Source organism: Trachinotus anak, unplaced genomic scaffold (genome assembly GCF_046630095.1).
Source record: "Trachinotus anak isolate AG129_WGS33_773 ecotype Australia unplaced genomic scaffold, CSIRO_AGI_Tana_v1 ptg000012l, whole genome shotgun sequence".
Classification (NCBI taxonomy): domain Eukaryota; kingdom Metazoa; phylum Chordata; class Actinopteri; order Carangiformes; family Carangidae; genus Trachinotus; species Trachinotus anak.
Window position 1 is genome coordinate 1473668 of NW_027273863.1, and position 14965 is coordinate 1488632.

The 14965-nt window shown below is 41.6% G+C and overlaps 1 protein-coding gene across 1 annotated transcript in view; it reads left to right on the plus strand.

Annotated features, from left to right (window-relative positions):
* The window catches only part of cdh6 (cadherin 6), a 74475-nt gene that overhangs the window by 21558 nt on the left and 37952 nt on the right, over positions 1-14965 (plus strand). The window contains exon 2 of the mRNA XM_071491828.1: positions 2801-3129. Within this exon, the coding sequence (XP_071347929.1) occupies positions 2911-3129 (219 nt within the window). The 5' untranslated portion in view covers positions 2801-2910. The remainder of the gene's footprint in view (positions 1-2800; positions 3130-14965) is intronic.

The window sequence follows — 14965 nt, forward strand, 5'->3', positions numbered from 1 at the left end:
TCTGGAGCCTTACGCCCAGGACACACTGCCTGCGTTGCATTGCGCTGCATTGCGTTATGTTGCGTTGCATTGTGTTACGTTGCATTGCATTACGTTGCTTTGCGTTACGTTGCTTTGCGTTACGTTGCTTTGCATTGCGTTGCATGTGCATTTCAGCGTTCATTTCGGTGCTAATGTAAACACGCAGCCTGTGTGAGCCTTATGGCTGAAGCTCATAAAGAGCGATTGAGGAGAAAGTCAGGGAGAGCTTGAACAACAAGGTTTAGGTCCTCAGACAGCAGAGACGGTGCAGTAAGGAGGGATTCATTATTATCTTCATCTTTATATGTAACAACGGTGAAAGAGCTTCCATTCAGGAAGGGCTCTCTCCTCTCACTGTGTAAACACGTCTTAATAAAAGGCCTTTTCAAACCTGAGCCTTCAGTGGTAACAGATAGTGAAGATTAGATGCCACTTACTTATCTTTCATGGTTTTTAACCTTGCCAGGATCTTCTCACTTGCTTCAGTGATGCCCAGTGTCTCCACTGTTACTCTAGCCTCTCTGTGGCCTTTTCAGTGGATTTCTGCCTTTGTTGTGTTAATGTGAAATGATTGGGCTTTTTTTTTTTTTTTTTTTTTCTCATCTTTCTCATCTCTGTGTGGCTGCGCGGTGGGAGTGTTGATTGCATTTATGTGTCATCCTCTTTACGCCAGGGAAAGATATATCTTGTTTTCAGAGACACAGCCGAGGTGAATGAGAAGAGAAGGTTCAGCCACGTGCATTGCAGTCTTTTCTACTGCAATGTATACCGCAATATGAAAAATCTCACCAGATACATGCAGCGTTTTATTCATGTACATACAAGCTTACAACATTTGCATACTTTACAAGTCTATCCCATTATAACAACATAAGCCCCCCCTCCTTCTTGGACCCCACCTGGTTCAGCCCTCTGCCACCCCTCCAGAAATCAGCTTGGTCTCCTCCACTTTCAATTTCACATTTACAACTGACACCAGAATAGGTGAAAAGAGAACAGGTGGAGAGATATTTGGGAAACATGCAGGTTTCCTAATAAGCGTGCATATCACAGTTGTGCTATTTACGTGTAATCGACCATTTCTAACAATGTTCAAATGTCAGCTCAATCTGCGAGGTGGAAACAGGAAACAGATTTATCTATATGCCAGACTGATGTAGACACAGATGCTGGAGGTGTGTGTGTGTGTGTGTGCGTGTGTTCTTGTGTGTGTGTTTTAAGCATTTCTGACATTACAGGGACAGTAAGTTTTAAACTTTTAACCAGCACCAGGTGCTGCTGATACTCAGAGGCCTCCTGGCATCACTGAACACCTGCCTCTGAGCAACTGCTGTTGAAATCAGTTCCTTATGTGCTCTGGTGCAGGGGGGGCACTTGATCCATTTATCAAACAACCACAGGTAGTGCACATTTTCAGGAGGTGGTAGGCGACTAGTGGGGCCTGCTTCGCTTGTTTGATAAACTGATGAAGTGCAGCCCTTCACCAGGGCACGCTGGGGACAGATCAAACTGTGTACCCAAGAACCCTAAACCTTTTTTTAGGATAGTTCTTCCAAGGTGCTTAGGCTGTTTGATTTACTGTAATTGTCTGGGATCAAATTATATCCGGACTAGAGATGTCCCGACCATACTGCCGCTGATAACGGTCACATGAGTGAGATCAGCTGATTCACAGCCAATACGCATCATTTTTTGTATGTGATACTTAATTAATTATATGTGTTAATTTATGTGAATTGACACAATTATTAACAAACTGAAAAAAATTATTATGAAACCTATTCAAACATAGTGCAAATAAAATAAATAAAAGGCTTAGTTGCATTCTGCAAACTAAAGAATAACAGGATTTCAAGTCAAGTACAGGCTGCATTCAAACTGTGACAAAGAAAATAAAGATACATTGCAGACAGCGTACGTTTTATATGTCTTGCACACTTTGTAAAAGTTCCACACGGCCTCCCAAGGTGGGAGGCGGGACCACACTACACTGCTTTACACAGCACACAGCACAGCAGGCACCAGAGTGTTACCCACAGGTGATCGGTTTGAAGGTGATCGGTGACTAGAACGATTCAATCCGATCTGCTGGTCGTTTATTTTTAATGAAAATCAGCCGATCGTGATTAGTGGCCAATCAGTTGGGGCGTCATTACACATGTGTCATTTCCCCCTGAAATGCTAATTACACAGAAATGAAAGAGAAATGATTAAATAATATCAATGTGTTCAAACACATGTGTGAATGCAAAGATGTTAAACAGAGCTGGTCAGAAAATAACAGCTCTCATCTTGTGAACCTTTATAAATAAACATAATCCAACAGCAATCAGCAACACTTACCTATTTTTTATATATATATATTTCTATCACACACAAGGAGAAGGGCACATAAACAACCCCATAGGTTGTTTGTGAAAGTAACCATGACGACAAACTTCCTCTAACCTTAAAGAGGTGCTTATTTTAACCAAGGTCAAAGATCTTCCTGATCTTTACTGTAGCAGTGTCACATCACACAGTGGACGGTTTGTTGCGTTTTCCAGCAGTTTGTCTGCAGCATCTCTCTGCTGCTGTAGTGGCTCTACTTCAGGAAATACTCTGGGTCACATCAAACATCTGTATGGTCATTTAGACTTTTGTTTCTGCAGTGTTTCTATTCACCACAGCTTGATTTGTCCACCTCTACAAATCAATAAGACGAAAATTCTGAAACCCATAAACTGCCCTCACAATGCAATCTCATTAAACCTGGACCTCATCTCTTTTTCTCTTACAGCCACTTTCTCCAGTCAGTCAAAACCTGAAGGACTATGACCGGTACATCCACCTCCCAGCTGGGAAGATAGAACGTGTGTGACCTACAGATCCTACACCTCCACCAGGAAAATGAGGACTACCTTGCTGGGCGTGGTATGGCTCTGTCTCGGCCTGTCCCTGGATGCATTTTCTTTGAGTGGACCGAGGATAGAGACAGTGGATGGGGAGGGAAGTCAGGCAGCGATCACAGGACAGAAGCTGCTCAAACGAGTGAGACGAGGCTGGATGTGGAACCAGTTTTTCCTGCAGGAGGAGTTTACAGGCAGTGAATATCAGTACATCGGCAAGGTAGGAGCCGTCCTGGTTTCTGGTTACCCATGAATGTTGATGTAGTCCCAAATGTCATAAAATCAAATTCCCTTGATTAGCTGGAAAGACTCTCATCAGTTTGCTCTTCTTTCTTAAAACTACTAGCTTTATTAATATGAATTTATGCAAAGGTTAATTACTATTTGCACATTTTGCTCATGACCTCTTTGTCTGCAAGCATAATGAATTGCCCCTGCTGATGATCATTACAAGGGTATTAAAGAGTTGGGGCGCATTTACCATTTAATATCCTTTTTCATATGAAGATTTACACACAAACAATAAACTGGTGGGTTTTAGGCAAATACAAAAACAAATAAAAACAGAAAGAAAGACTATTTAAAGTGAGATAACGTCACTTTTGTCTGTCTCTTACACATGAAACGTTGAATTCTTAAGCAATAAAAAAAAAATCCCCTTGCTTGATTGACAACCCTCAGGGGTTTTGTTAGCCAACATTAGCAAAATTTAGATAGATACTATGTTGTAATGGACGTCACAGATTTGGTTTGCTTTGTGATTCCTCCCTACTTGTGCTGTTGGTTGGATGTTTTAGCATTAACATTAGCATTACACCACTTGCACAGCTAATGAATAGTTTATATGAACAGTCAGGTAGTGTTGCTTGTCAAGTCCAAAGTCCAAGGTGATCCCAAAAAAAAAAAGTCATACAGCTTTCAAATTTGATTCCCCCCACCGCGTCCCTGTTAGAGCATGGCTGCAAAAACAAGCGCTCCTGCTGGCCGTCCACGGCTTGTCAACACCACCATGAATTATTTATTTTATTTAATTACCATTGTTTGCACCAAGGGAGCAGCGCTCAAATTTCGTTGTACTATGTATAATGACAATAAAGGCAATTCTGATTCTGATTCTGATTCTGATGAAATATGGCAGTATTTCACTTACATAGACAACGGTCAGGGCGAGCCCGCAGACACCTCAAAGATGTTTTAAACCTACACAGACCAAAAGGAGCCAGGAGCCAGTGAAGGATCTTGTTGACAGGTTAGCAAATGTGACAGATAACATGACATCACATGACATCATGTCGAGTTTCACAAGGTCATGAAGGGCAATGATTTAATTTGGCTTCATCTTTTTGACTCAATGTTGCAGATTTTTCTACACAAACACAACATTCACACTTGTAACAGTAACTTTACCATATGCAACAAGCTGCCAGATATCAGATCAACACCAGTTATAAATAATCAGTATCTGGTTGTAAATATAAAGTTAACTATCGAAGAGATCTCATGAACTCAGGTACAGAAGACATCAGATCACAGCCTGCCATGCAAAAAGCTTGAATGACATTTACAATAATCTAAATTATTAATGTTATAAATGAGGGCTGTCAGCATTAATGCGTTAATCGCAATGAGATCATGGACCGAGCGTAATCCGTTTTTTTTTTTTTTTTTAAATCATGTCAATCGTGTGCCACCAAAGATTCTTTATTTTACACCGTCACTGGTGCTGGTGCTGATGCTGCTGCTATTTTCACCCTTTGATGCACCCTTACTTGTTGTCAAGCTGCCACAGACACTTCCTACAAAGATTTTACATGGCGGAGCAAGATACTTCATGGCAAGTCATGTCTACGGGAGCAAAAGGGGGACGGTCTGTATAAAGGGGCGTGTCAGGAGACCTAAAGTGTTTAAATCCAACGCCTGAATCATCGTTGGTGAAGATCGAATAAGCTGGAAAATAAAAATATAACTTATCCAGAGCTCGTCTACGGATAAATAACTGATCAGACATTTTCATAACAACACGTCAGACATGCTAATGTTAGCTTCTAGTTCAGACAGACTATGTGTTGTCAAGCAAGAGAAAACAGTTCTTTAATGCAAAATAAGAGAATTTTAATAATGTGATTAAACATGCGATTAATCGTGATTAACTATTGAAGTTCAGCGATTAATCACAATTGTTTGACAGCCCTGTTATAAAGGTATTAATTTGTTGTCACATGTATAAAAACTAATAAGCAAGAAAACACTTAACAGCACATGAACTACAATTTGACTGGGCATGAAACTTAAATCTGCCTTGTCTATGCTCTACTGAGCTCATTTCATAGCTTTGTATTTCATCAAATTAGATTTAAAAATGACAACTAACAAGAACAGCCCCTCTTTCAAAAGTAGTTCTCAAGCTACATGCTGTCAAACTGAAGAGAGAAGCATTCAAGCACTGACACATCAGCACAAAGAGTTTCCACTTCCATGTTCTGTCATCTATTATTATTATGATTGGCGTGGTATCATTTCAGTATGGCAGACATTTAGGCAGGTGTCATATCGAAGTCATAGATTAGATGTGGTGACAACACCATTGTAGCACAGAGGAGACTGAGCACAGAACACAAACTCACTGTGGAGCAGGTATTTTAGGGGACTGTGAACGTGCGTCAGAGCTGCTGTGGAGCAGTGAAGGCACTGCAGCAGCTGCTGCAGCCCTGTTTCCCAGACTGTCACTGTAAGAGGCTTTCACAGCACAAATAATGGATCTCTAAAACTCAAACAGTGTCATATTTCTGCTCATCCAAACCGTGAAGACTTGTGTTGATGTTTGCCCAGCGACTGTACTTTGCAAAGGCAGGGAGGGCGACAAGAGGAAAACAGCGGGAGAGGCGTGAAGCTGGGATGTGCAGAGTGGAGTGAATACATCAGGAGGGTGTAGAGTTCTCTTCACCTCTGTCCACTCCTGCACTGGATGTGTTAATGTCAGTGCCCTCAGTATCCTCACACCCCTTCACTTCTTCCACGTTGTGTTGCAGCCTCATGCTAAAAATCGATTTAATTAATTTTCTCATCAGAGTTTTTCATTTTTGAATTTAGTTTCGACTGATGAGGAAAACAATGAGTTTAAACAATAAATGTGAAAAAAGTGAACGGATCTGAACACTTTGTGAATGTACTGTGTATATATATATATATATATATATATATATATATATATATATATATATATATATATATATGCGTGTGTGTGTGTATGTGTGTGGGTGTGTAGTATATACCCGTGTATTTATAGACAGAAAAGAAGCTCCTTGGCGTTGATCCTCTGAACTCTAGTGGAGGGATGAACAACATTCTTCCTAAACACTGATGGTGGTGGAGAGTGAGTGTCTGACATGTCAGTCCAAAATCTGCCATAGGTGTTCAAGTGGATTGAGGTCTGGTTACTGTGGTTACCACAGCATATGATTCACATCATTTTCATTCTCATCAAACCGTTCAGTGACCCCCCTCATCAAGTGTAGATGGAGGCAGTGTCATCTCGTTTCTCCAGTCATTTTTCAGGTTCTTCCTTTCATAATCATTTTTTAAAAATGATACATTTGGCCCCAAGATAATAGTTTCATCGTCATGTGATCAGTTTGTGATGTTTTGAGGAAATTATCAGCCTATAACCTGGTTTTTTTTAAGAATCTGTTGAAGCTTGGTCCTAGTTTCAGGTGTTTCCGCTTTATTTTTACAAATCTCAACATTGAACGTTAACATAATAAAGAAAAAAAAAAAAAAAAGAAGAGAAAGGAGAAGAAATGCCACAGAGTTTGTTTGTTTACATGAACACAAGCAAAAACTGACCCTGGGTGTGCCTCATGTTTTCTTAAGTCCCTGAAGTGGAAGAGTGAAGGAGTTCATGCAGCTCCAGCGTGTGTGGCTGTGCACGTGTTCCCCACAGTGACCAACAGGGCTGCAGTAAACGAGAGGAGAGACATAAAAGATTCAGATGCCTCCACACAGGGCCCGAGGTCTGACTGGCTCAACACCTCACTGAGACGTCTCTGTTGGCTTCTCATTTTATTTGTGTCTGTATTTCTTGCAACATATTAGTAGGTTTTACACTATTGTAAGAAAAGTACTTTTTGTACATGCTGTGCATAAACAATAAGTGACTGTTCTGCAAAATTATTATCTAGACCTTTTTTTTTTTTGCTTGTCAGATTGTAAACGTGGATGTTCTGCTTTACTGAATGTAAATCGGAGACAGCGGTGTGATATGATTACCGGCGACGACAATGAATGTCTGGCATCTGTCAACATACACAAGTGAATGAACACAACGTACTTCATGCAAAGTGTATGAAGAAAAAAAACCAAAAGAACACCAGTGTTGTTTAAGACCCTCAGGGCCAAGAAGGATTTCATCTATTCATTCATAAGTAAGACCCTCTGTGAGTCTGTACATGAAACGTACTGTTTGATGATGTGTTATTGCACTTTTAATGAGGTGTGTAATGTTCACTCACCTTGTGCAGAGATAGCAGGGTTATGTAGGGATTTTCCATCTAACTGGCTGCTGTGTTTAACATCCAGAGGAGACTCTCGCTCGTAGGCCCATTAGTGAAATTAGAACACAGTAATGATAGTTGGTGCTGTGCTGTTTGATCAGTAGCCAGATGCCGGGAGGTGTTGTGCTGCTCTGTATGGAGCCTGCCGTCTGATAGCACAAAAACAAAGTCAGTGTTGAAACAAAGGCGAGTTCACCGTGATTGAGGTAAACACAGAAAGAAGCGGAATAGAGTCAGCAGAGCTCCAGCTGAGTGTCTGGGAGCTAAACCCCAGTACTCATCACTGGGGTACATGTGGTCAGATAAGGATGATGCTGCTCTGTGACAGTATGGGTCTTATTTTCATAGTTTCGTCCATAGTTCCTGTGGGTAATTATTTACATTGTACTCATCCAGTTAATTACTGCCTCTGGGTTAGCCACACTAACTTCCATCAGAGTTTACAGACTGACTTCCTGCTTCACCTTCCTGCACACACACACACAAACACACACACACAATTTTCCAGTGCAATGAGGGATCATTACTACATTATACCTCCATTATTACCGTTATTACCTCCAATAAACCTATTTACATAACCTGGGTAAACTGTCAGATCATCTGACTGCTCATGTTTCTCGACCTGTTGCTGGCTCACAGATCTCAACAGTCAGATTTGTGAGTACGGTGTTGTCATGCAAACAATGGCCTGGAATTGTCCTTTAACCAGTGTTTGCTTAAATTGAATGTGATCATAAGCTATGTCAATTAAATCTAATGAAATAACACCTGGAAAACAAACTAAATAAATAAATGAATAAATGAGCAGTCATGCTCAAATTTGGCATTATGAGTAATTTGCGAAACAATAAAATTATGATGAAAAGATGAAAACGAAATCTTTTTTTAAAAGATTCCTTTTTTGATCTTTAAAAATGTTTCATTGCATCTGTTTTATAATCAGATTACAATTTTTAAATATTTTATTAACATAACTTTCTTGTCTATCATCCCATAATTCCAGTGCATGTCCTGCAGCCCTCAGACAGACAGGTCTTCATTCTTACTTCTTAAGTGAGATGTCATTGTCATTTAGTCATTTAGCAGACGCTTTTATCCAAAGCGACTTACAGAGGTGGGGAGAGGGCCGCGGGATTCAAATCGGGGCTGCCTGCAGTGAGGACTATAGCCTCAACAGATGGGGCGGGGGCTCTACCCACTGAGCTAAACACCCCACCCGAGATGTTTGGTTTATGTCTATTTATGGATGTTGTTGTTATTGTTGTTTTTGATTGTGTAAGAAGAACATTACCCACTTTGACAAAAATATTTTCAATACACAAAGACTCCTGAATGGGTTTTTTCGATAAAGTTTGAAATAGCAATACGCAGAAAAAAAAATCTCTGTGTGGCACCTAATAAATGTGGCACCATTGTCAGCATGAATACGAAATGTGGAAAAAGCAGGAGAGATGGTGGAGATATGGTAGCGGAGACAGTGATCTGGGACACGTTAGGACTCCAGAAAGCATACTCTGCTCTGAGAATGTGCTGTAGTGAAATGTCCGCAGGCTTCGTCAGCTCGTGTTAGGTGAAAGCACGGAGGTGTTGCAGTCCTGCAGACTGACAGATCAAATCAGACTGAACACTGCTGGAGAGAAAAGGCGGTAAGGATCAAAAGGAGAGAGGCAGGCAGAGAGAGAAAGAAGGTCAGAGAGGAGGGTGGGGGGCAGAGGAAATGGGGAAAGAGGAGAAGAAACAGGGGGAAAGGTGGGTTTTGTAATGTGGGAGAAATTCACCAGAAAAAAAAGGTGATGTTGAAAGAAAACTTGAGCAGATGAGGACAGGTGAAACAAAGGAAGAACAGGAAAGAAACAGAAAAATTCAGGCGATGAGCAGCAGAAAGGAAAAGTGGAACAGTGCAGGTCCAATGTGGAAGTTTAGCTGCTGCTCACAGCGAAATACAAACAGCAACATTCAGTAGTTTCCTCTGTGCTGGACTCGTTTTAACAGCAGAATGTGTGCGAGACTAAAACAATGGATGTGACAGTGAATAGTGATGTAGAATCAATAAATGCTGAATGAACTGTTCACTTTGTGCAGTCACTGAATAGCTGTTATGTGAAATGTTGTCTGTGATATATCAGAGCAGCATAACCTCAAATCAAGGACAAACTGTGGAGTGGGTCATTTGGATAAAATACTCTCCTCTATTGCAACTCTCTGTTTACCACTCTATTATCTATATATATATATATATATATATATATATATTTTTTTTTTTTTAAACTGCACATTATAGTGAACTTTTATTGTGACCAGCCCCAGACACACCAGTGCAGTAATCATGCTGTGTAATCAGCATCTGCATATGGCACATCTGTCAGGTGGATGGAAGGATCTTGGCAAAGGAAGAAATGGTCACAGATTTAAATGTAACTGCACAAAGACTTTGAGAGAAAGAACCTTTTTGTGTGCTCAGAAGAAATCTTTTAATTTCAACTCGTGAAAAATGGGAGCAAAAACAAAAGTGCTGTAATTTTCTGAACTTTCTACTTTCTACTTTCTAAAATTTCTACTGTTTCCAAGGTCAAGAATGAACTGTGATGCTTATCATGGATGCTGGTTTTATGTAGTTTGTCTCCACTGTATTTAGCAACGGAGCTATGACGGTACAGAGAAGTAGGAAAGTAGTAATGTAGCAACTCCAGTATAACAGTACACAGTATAAGCAGTATGAACAGAGTAAATATTGCAGTTGTGCAAGTAAATACAACGTCTTTATAAAACCCCAGTGTGGGTAAATGTGAATGTATTGTTCCTGTACACTGAGGTCATTAATCACAGCTGAACCATAGTTATGGATAAGAGCACAATACCCAAGCCAGCACTCAGTGTAGCTCATATGGTGGCATAGGGCAGTGTTTGTGTATGTGAGGTCAGCTGTGTCAGACACTTAGGGGGGTAATTGGACAGATTATGGGGGGCACTTGGTGGACTGATTCAAAGCAGCTACAGCTCTGGGGAAAAGGCTGTTTCTCAGTGTGGATGTGGCCTTGTAACGTCTGCAGAAGGCAGGGGGGGGTAAACCGATGATGTCCCGGGTGTGTGCGGTCCTCTCAGGTGTTGGTAGCTTTCCTGGGGCAGTGTGAGCTGTACATGTCCTCCAGAGCTGGAAGCTGTATCCTAATGATCTTCAGTGCACTGGGGGCGACCCTCCGAAGAGCTTTCCTGTGTGCTGCTGTGCAGCTGAGACACCTCGTAGAGAGGCAGCATGTTTGTGTGCTCTCTGTGGTGCAGCGGTAGAAAGTCACCAGCATCTGTTGGGGCAGACCAGCTTTCCTCAGTGTCCTCAGGAAAAATAGCAATTACGTCATATTCAGGGCATTTACAGGCAGTGCTGCCAACTTAGATTTACCGATTCACCCTGTCGTGACCTCTTCTCAAAGAAGCACTAAGCAACTAATCAAGTGACTTTTTGGACAAACCTTAGATACATTCTGTAGAAGACAGTTGCCAGTTATGCCCCGTGAGCTGGAGGTCAGGCTTTTCCTCCAGAGGCACTCTTCTAATTCACGTCTCATTCAACTGACCACAGAACGTGCAATTAATGCAATTAAATATTTTAATCGACTGACAGCTCTTAAGACATGAGGCACTGTTTTCTTTCTTCCTTCCAATAAGGACTCGTTTCATTAGGATTTGAATAACATATTGTCTGTAAGAGACTCAGCAGGTCTCACGTTCACCAGTGACCAGCTGCTGAGCCAGCAGGGGCCTCTACACCGGGTGATGCTTTGATCGTACAGGCTACATGTGGACCACTGTAATGAAGCTCCACACTCACCGAGCAGAGAGAGGAGCCGAGGCTACCTGACACTCACAGACAAGCCAACGTTATGAGACACTGTTACAGCAAAGGTCGGCTTACAGGGAAGTGGCTTTTGAACGAATCAAAAACAAAGATAAATCTGTTAGGCATCGCCAATTGTACTCGTGAAAAATGGGAGCAAAAACAAAAGTGCTGTAATTTTCTGAACTTTCTACTTTCTACTTTCTAAAATTTCTACTGTTTCCAAGGTCAAGAATGAACTGTGATGCTTATCATGGATGCTGGTTTTATGTAGTTTGTCTCCACTGTATTTAGCAACGGAGCTATGACGGTACAGAGAAGTAGGAAAGTAGTAATGTAGCAACTCCAGTATAACAGTACACAGTATAAGCAGTATGAACAGAGTAAATATTGCAGTTGTGCAAGTAAATACAACGTCTTTATAAAACCCCAGTGTGGGTAAATGTGAATGTATTGTTCCTGTACACTGAGGTCATTAATCACAGCTGAACCATAGTTATGGATAAGAGCACAATACCCAAGCCAGCACTCAGTGTAGCTCATATGGTGGCATAGGGCAGTGTTTGTGTATGTGAGGTCAGCTGTGTCAGACACTTAGGGGGGTAATTGGACAGATTATGGGGGGCACTTGGTGGACTGATTCAAAGCAGCTACAGCTCTGGGGAAAAGGCTGTTTCTCAGTGTGGATGTGGCCTTGTAACGTCTGCAGAAGGCAGGGGGGGGTAAACCGATGATGTCCCGGGTGTGTGCGGTCCTCTCAGGTGTTGGTAGCTTTCCTGGGGCAGTGTGAGCTGTACATGTCCTCCAGAGCTGGAAGCTGTATCCTAATGATCTTCAGTGCACTGGGGGCGACCCTCCGAAGAGCTTTCCTGTGTGCTGCTGTGCAGCTGAGACACCTCGTAGAGAGGCAGCATGTTTGTGTGCTCTCTGTGGTGCAGCGGTAGAAAGTCACCAGCATCTGTTGGGGCAGACCAGCTTTCCTCAGTGTCCTCAGGAAAAATAGCAATTACGTCATATTCAGGGCATTTACAGGCAGTGCTGCCAACTTAGATTTACCGATTCACCCTGTCGTGACCTCTTCTCAAAGAAGCACTAAGCAACTAATCAAGTGACTTTTTGGACAAACCTTAGATACATTCTGTAGAAGACAGTTGCCAGTTATGCCCCGTGAGCTGGAGGTCAGGCTTTTCCTCCAGAGGCACTCTTCTAATTCACGTCTCATTCAACTGACCACAGAACGTGCAATTAATGCAATTAAATATTTTAATCGACTGACAGCTCTTAAGACATGAGGCACTGTTTTCTTTCTTCCTTCCAATAAGGACTCGTTTCATTAGGATTTGAATAACATATTGTCTGTAAGAGACTCAGCAGGTCTCACGTTCACCAGTGACCAGCTGCTGAGCCAGCAGGGGCCTCTACACCGGGTGATGCTTTGATCGTACAGGCTACATGTGGACCACTGTAATGAAGCTCCACACTCACCGAGCAGAGAGAGGAGCCGAGGCTACCTGACACTCACAGACAAGCCAACGTTATGAGACACTGTTACAGCAAAGGTCGGCTTACAGGGAAGTGGCTTTTGAACGAATCAAAAACAAAGATAAATCTGTTAGGCATCGCCAATTGTACTGGGCAGCCATCAATATACCTGGGCAGCCACACACACACACACATACATACTTGGTTTTGGCCTTGTCTTGTTTTCTTACTAAGTCCCAGGGATCCTGTATCTTCCCTTGCAGACAGTTTTGGTTTCATGTGCAAAGCTTTTTTGAAGAAATACAGTATAGTATAGTATAGTACAGTATAGTGTGGTCCAAAAGCCTGGGACCACTTTAGACCACACTATATGTATCTTAGTTTTTCTGATGGCACCCAGTACAAAGGAAATTTAGATGTGCTCAAAGCATCAAAAAATGACTTTTAACAAACTCCACAACAACATTTCTTTCCATCTCTATCCAGAGTAACTGGGATAATGCACAGAATGAAATAAGTTTGATCTCTAACCAGGACATTGTTTCCAGAATGACACTATTTTGGCTCTGTGCTTTGCTTCATATAAAAACCACATGCTGGTTTCAAACACCTGGTTAAATATGTTCAGTTTTGAGAAAGCTGAAAAATCTACCTGAAATACTTCAGTAGAAACTGGGTTACAGGGCGTCCTGGTGGTCCCATTATCTGTGAACTCTCCCTCGACTACTGTCCAGTAAAGGTAAAATGCCCCCAGAATACTTCTCTTTCTCATATTGGTCCTCCATCACATTTCTGTCTGATCTGATTGAGATAAATGTCATATCATATTAATCACAAAAAATGTCTTCCTTCTCCTTTTGGAGCGTGGATTGTCTCAACTGAATCATTTACTGAACTAATTTGATTATCTGAACTATTCACTGGGATTCTGGTGTGTCTGCTGATGTTTTTTGTTTTCTTTCTTATATATTTTCTTTTGTGTTTAACATGTTCAAAATAAATCAAATCAATCAAAAATAAAAAAAAATAAATAAAAAAAGACGCTAAACCCAGCAGAGTGAGTCCACACAGCCAGAGGAGGAAACTCAGCTGGTAAACAATGACACTGATTTAAAATAACATGAGATTCACTGAATCTGGAGGAGACAAAGACACACCTGCACCACCACAGACGTTCAGGAAGTATTATTAGAATCATGTATTCGGAGATCTGAATAAACAGGTTTGGCTGCTCCGTGTGAAACATGTCCTGAATATGACACTCCTTTCACCTCTGATGTAGTGGTGGCTCACCAAAGTCTTCAAAGACTGAAAAACTGAGACTCTGAGCAGTGAGAATGTCTTTGCATTGATGCTTTAACTGAAAGCCAATACCTGAGAGCTGGGGCAATAAGGAGAGAAGTAAAGAGGGAATACGAATTTTAAAAATGATGTTGGCAACATCGGGCTCTATCGTACATAAAGCACAACACAAGTGTCTTTGCTAGTTTCTGACTGGCGCAGTTTCATTTCCCCTTCCAGTGTCCACGTTCTTTAAACAGCAAATACACTTGTCCCCAAGGGTGTGTTGGTCTTAAAATGAGGTGTGGTCAGGTGCATTGATATCTTGAGACAGTAGGAAAGTGACTGACCAACAATAACCTGGCCTGAAGTCAATGATGCAGTATTTCACTGTTATTTTCAGGATGCATTAGCAAGAGAGTAATACGCGCCCGCACAGGTGGGCACACAACTCACATACACATAAATGTGGTGCATAAGTGTGGCGCAAATGCACGTGCGCCACATGCTTTAGACCGTGCGCTTTGGACTGTTAAGATAGAGCCCATTATCACCTTTGTCCTTATTGCTAAAGTTAAAGTTTTCACGGGAAACTCACCTTCCATTTCTGCTGCATCTGCTCAACAATCAGTTGAACAACAGACTCGGGAAAATATAACATCTAAAGTTTCTATAATAATAAAATACTGCACAGAGCGGGAGTAGCTGGAACTAAGTGAAGTGTGTTTTCATTGCACATCACTGGTTTGTGAAGACACAGAGGATTATCTGTATGTTTGACTCTTCTTCCTGTTCAAACACCAGGACCAGGCAGATAAAGCGTGACCCATCCGTCCACACAACTGATTTGCAGTGTTGTCTTGTTTGTGTGTGTGTGTGTGTGGTTAAGTGGGGGGGTTATCGGCAGT